Source organism: Penaeus monodon, chromosome 35 (genome assembly GCF_015228065.2).
Source record: "Penaeus monodon isolate SGIC_2016 chromosome 35, NSTDA_Pmon_1, whole genome shotgun sequence".
In the NCBI taxonomy this organism is placed as follows: domain Eukaryota; kingdom Metazoa; phylum Arthropoda; class Malacostraca; order Decapoda; family Penaeidae; genus Penaeus; species Penaeus monodon.
The window spans coordinates 13,497,918-13,502,917 of record NC_051420.1 but is presented as its reverse complement, the minus strand read 5'-3'; the positions used below and the strand labels follow the sequence as shown (position 1 = coordinate 13,502,917).

The window sequence follows — 5,000 nt, the reverse complement described above, 5'->3', positions numbered from 1 at the left end:
GGTTTGGTCAAATATAAACACTGAAGTTTGAGTATTTTGTATACTAGGTACAGATATCAATTTATTTCAAGTTTGTATATAGTTACATATATTTATAGTTTAGAAATTTTGGAACAGAAGTGAACACAAAGTGGGGAAATCACCCACTGCATGATAAATGACAGAATTCCCAATTCATTTCTTACTAGCTTATGTTTGTATAAGGTGGAATATTAATCCAATTTACAGATCTATCATGCAGGTGGAGGTTGCACATACCTGGACCTCACAAGGAAGCACCTTTGCAATTGGCTTAGCCTCATTCCTGCTGGCTCTCCCACCAACAGAAACCTTCTTGCATGCCAGGTAAGCCTATGGGGTTGAGGAAAGATGCCTCTAGAATTATTTCTTACCTTTTCTTTTGTGTGTGTGTGTGTGTGTGTGTGTGTGTGTGTGTGTGTGTGTGTGTGTGTGTGTGTTTGTTTTCTCTTTATTTTTATTTTATTTTTATTTTTTTATCCTCTTTCTTCCCATCTTACTTCTTTCAATATGTTTTTCTTTAGTTACCTATTCTCTTCTCCCATTTATCATCCTAATCACTATTTCCACTATCATCATCTTTGTCATCATGTTACCCTTATTATCATTATTACTGTCACTATCATCATCATTGTCACCTTCATCAATATCATTACCATTATCACCAATTTGAACATCACCGTCATTGTCATCATATGTATAACCACTGTTTTAATGGAATTTAGTGGAATTCTCATTCAAAACCTGAAAACTTGCAGATAGATGATCTCCTGTACTACATTGCTGCAGAGGACATTTCTGAAGGCTCGGAGCTAAGAGTATGGTACACACCCTTCTATCAAGAGAAGATGAAGGAAGAGCTGAAATCTCTCGGCTACAACCGCAGCTTAGTTGGTTCAGCTGTTGTAGTGCGCAAGTCAGCAGTAAGCCATCACATGTCGCACTTGACTCCGGCGCTGCAGGTGTCACCGTCGCTGTCAAAGATTGTTGTTGGGAAGGGACAAGTCACTTTTACCCATAGTGCTGGGGGTAAAGGATATGAAACAGGGTTGCAGAGCAAGCCAGTTTTGCTGTCAGGGGATTTTGTGGTTGCTGCTCCTTCATACAATGTGCCTTGGGTTAGGGAGGGGCAGATGTTAAAGCCAAAGTTGGGTTTGCAGGGAGAGAGCAATTCGCTTACAGACCAAAGAAGAGGTAGACTAGATGCAAATGGTCCTAAGCCCATTCTAGGGACAGCAGAAGTTTTCACTAAGCCAAGTATCGAACTTGTAACTGAGAAGAATGACACTCATTTGAAGGAACGTATAGTGACATTCACCATTACTGCAGCTTCACCAATTCCACGCATCAAACAGCGACACAAAGAAGGGAATTTGCAGGCACCAGCTCAGAGAATACCTAGGGAGGTGGATTCCAAGCCTCCAGCAAATATGAACAATAGCATTTCTATACTGCCTGGGGCTCTGACAGGAAGAAAGATAGCAAACAAGCATAAAGAAGTTAAAGCAGGTAATGTTATTTTCATTCATTTTTTTTTCTCCCCTGTCGTGTTTTTCATGTTACCCCATAAGACCACTACTCATGTCACTAGTAGACATGGGAAATATTTGTCATTACAAAAAAGAATTTACACACACTCATCCCTCCTTACAGATGTTCCTTTAGCAAACTCCCACATTGTTAAGCAACTCCCTCCCCGTGCCCTGGGAGCTCGTGACCCACAGCCCTGGGCCTGTGCTTACTGTGGGGAGAACTACTCAAAGATCATACCCCTTGCAAAACATCTGAAAGTGAGTACTTTGCAACAGGTTTTATTTTCTTTCTCTCTTGCCATTATTTCCCCTTGTGTCTGTTTTGTGTTTTGAAAATGATATTCCTTTGCTGTTTATTTATGTATTTTTTATCTTTCATTCCTTAAATATTTTTCCAGTGATCGTCTCCCTTTTTTCTTTTTTGTTTTCCCCCATATGGTATTATTGCTCTCTATTTTCTTTCCTTTTTTATTATTTATTCAGAGCTTTTTGCCAACATTTTTAAAATTCAAGCTTGAGTTTTAGATATAGATCCATATTCTTTTCACCATCTACCAGTATAAAATCAAATGTAAAAATCTATCCAAAGCTTTATCCATAATCTTTATATTCTTTGTGTTTTACTATTATAAATTGTCCTTGAAATCGATTAGGATATTTTTGAAATGATAAATAGCTATTGCATATATGTAAGTTTAAGAAGGGGTCACTTGTAATCCTTAAATACATAGTATATATGTCATGCCATGCTAGAATAGCGGGTAAGAGATGTTAATTGATCCACACCAGTGACCTTGTATAGAAGCAATAGGGCAGAAGAGGTATAGATTACCTTTCCTCAGTAGTTACAGCAAAAGAAAGTAGACAATATTCTCTCTCCCTTTATATGTATGTGTGTCTCTGTGTATTTGTTTCTCTGTTTGTTTCACTGAAAACATAATCATAATGTCCCAAAAGCTAAACTATTTGATGTGTTTTAATATTGAAATGGCACTGAACTATTGTAGGAGAATTAAAGATGAATAATGCATGCAAGAAATGCTTAAGAAAGTTTAAATGTTGTTATACATTTTATTCCCCTCAGATTTTTTCCCCTTTTTTGTAGTTGTAGAGCAAATAGACTCCATTTCCACATGCTGTAGTGTCTGTTCTGTCCCATTCTCCATGATAAATGTTCCTCTGACTTTAATTACTTCTTTATTTACAGGCTCACCTCCTGTGGCTGGTTGGAAGGTGTCACATTTGCCAGACATGTGGTTGTTCATTCTCAAGTTCGCAGTTACTGGAACGGCATTGTCAGACGACGCACAAAGATTATAATGGGAAAGCGTTATCAGGTGAGAATTGCTATTAGTCAGAGTGCAGTGTTGTGGCTGTGATTGCCAGGTTTTTCTCTATGATCTGAGAAATGTCTGTCCTATAATGAAATTAGTTTATCTTTTAGAAATTTCTTTGTATATGTGTGAATAATTTTTTTTTTATCTTGATTACCTGTACATTCCATTTTAATTACTTGAGTCAAGCAAGACATTTTCACTTGTTGCAGAGATTTTTATGATCTAAAAGAGGGCAGTAAGGTATTTTTGCAACATTGCCTTAGAGGTTACTTGATTGCAGATGGCAGGGCAAATGGTGAGGTTGCTGTAAAGTTTGAAGTCCTGAGTGATGAAGAAAGTGTGGTTGATGACCCTTGTGCAGTAGGAAGTAAAGAGGTAAGGTTTTTCATGTGTGTTATTTGACAGAATGCTTAGAAAAGATTCTTGATTATTTTACATTGTTGTGCACTTTACTATTAATTATCAATTTGTTAAATTAATTACGTTGTTATGTATTTATTTTGGTTATGTATTTGCTTTTATTCATACTTTTTTGTCTCATTTTGAGATTTTTTTTTTTTAAGTAGATTTTCAGATCCTTTTTTCTTCTTCTTCTTTTTCTTTTTTTATTTTATTTTATTTTATTTTATTTTATTTTATTTTATTTTATTTTATTTTATTTTATTTTCCACTTCGATGCAAAGATATAATCAAAGAGAAATGGCATCCTGGTTTGAGATTTGTCATTGATAGATCTTTAATAAAAAAAGAGTAGGTTTCTTTTTCAAAGTTGTCATTAGCAGTTTGTGTATTGTACTCTATAATGAAAAAAGAAAGAAATCAATGATGCATGAAATCTATTCATACTTATCCAATAACTATTAGGTGTGCAGGCTACAAATTCCTGTCAAATTCCTAATATAAAAATAGTTATTAGTTCTACAAAATTACAAATTCTTTTCCCAAAATGTAGTAAACCAATAGCTGACAGTCATTAAATCTGCAGTCCCTTTCGCAATTCTTAGTAAACCAATATATTATGAATCTTTCAGTCATAGAGGCTATAAATTTCTTTCACAATTCCTAGTGTACCAATAGCTGTCTGTGATATAGATTACATATTTCTTACACAGTTCCTAGTAAGCCATTATATGTTAATCATAGAGGCTACAAGTTCCTTTCACAATTCCTAGTAAGGAAATAGCTATCGTGTATATAGGCTACAGATTCCTTTTACAATTCCTAGTAAACCTAAAGCTATTAGTGACACATGTTACGAATTCTTGTCACAACTCTAAATGACCCAATAGCTGTCAGTCCTACAGATCACAACAAGTAAATCAGCGGCTGTCACTCATACAGGTTACCCCTGTCACCTTTCAGAAGGCCGTGAATGAAGTGACAGCTATTCCAACTGAACCTGTGGATAGGCCCCATGACTGCCAGATCTGCCGCAAACATTTCCACAAGGCTGAATATCTGCTGAGGCATCTGCGGAAGCACACTGGAGATTTCACCTGTCAGCACTGCTTAAAGGTTGGAACAGACAGACAGACAGACAGACAGAAACAGAGAGAGATAGAGATGCGTGCTTATACATTTGAGGCATTATAAAGTATCTAATATTTAAAAAATCCCTCTATTAAATCCCTCCCTCTTATATAGCAGACATAATTCGACATCACAAGTGCAATAGCATGCAGTATGTCACACGTATATCAAAGTAATGTTACATGTTTATGTATATGCAGTACTGTTTATCATTACTTTAATCTGGTCTTTCCTTACTCATAAATCAAAGGTTAATTATCAGATCGATTATGTATGCAGTATTTATACACTATTAACCTATGTGGCTCATGTATTATTTTCTCAGGTACATTAACTGAAACACATAGTATATATATTATCATGACTATTCAAGCAATATAGAGGCTCTGTAATATCCCATCTGTCTTAGCCAAGTATCTAATATAATTTTCACGCATTGTCCAAATCATGTAATATCTTATTTCACACAACATAACATGGGCATTAACCCATTGATGCCTGGAGTGCATGTATACAACACATTGCAAGCCTTGGTTTTGTTTCAGTAATTTTCTTTATATATAGATTGCTCCATAAGCTCAAA

The 5,000-nt window shown here is 35.7% G+C and overlaps 1 protein-coding gene across 1 annotated transcript in view; it reads left to right on the top strand.

Annotated features, from left to right (window-relative positions):
* LOC119595084 (PR domain zinc finger protein 15-like) overlaps nucleotides 1-5,000 on the top strand; it is a 12,064-nt gene that overhangs the window by 2,240 nt on the left and 4,824 nt on the right. The window contains exons 4-9 of the mRNA XM_037944228.1: nucleotides 229-345; nucleotides 777-1,527; nucleotides 1,672-1,808; nucleotides 2,758-2,887; nucleotides 3,168-3,262; nucleotides 4,250-4,402. Coding sequence (XP_037800156.1) covers nucleotides 229-345; nucleotides 777-1,527; nucleotides 1,672-1,808; nucleotides 2,758-2,887; nucleotides 3,168-3,262; nucleotides 4,250-4,402 — 1,383 coding nt within the window. The remainder of the gene's footprint in view (nucleotides 1-228; nucleotides 346-776; nucleotides 1,528-1,671; nucleotides 1,809-2,757; nucleotides 2,888-3,167; nucleotides 3,263-4,249; nucleotides 4,403-5,000) is intronic.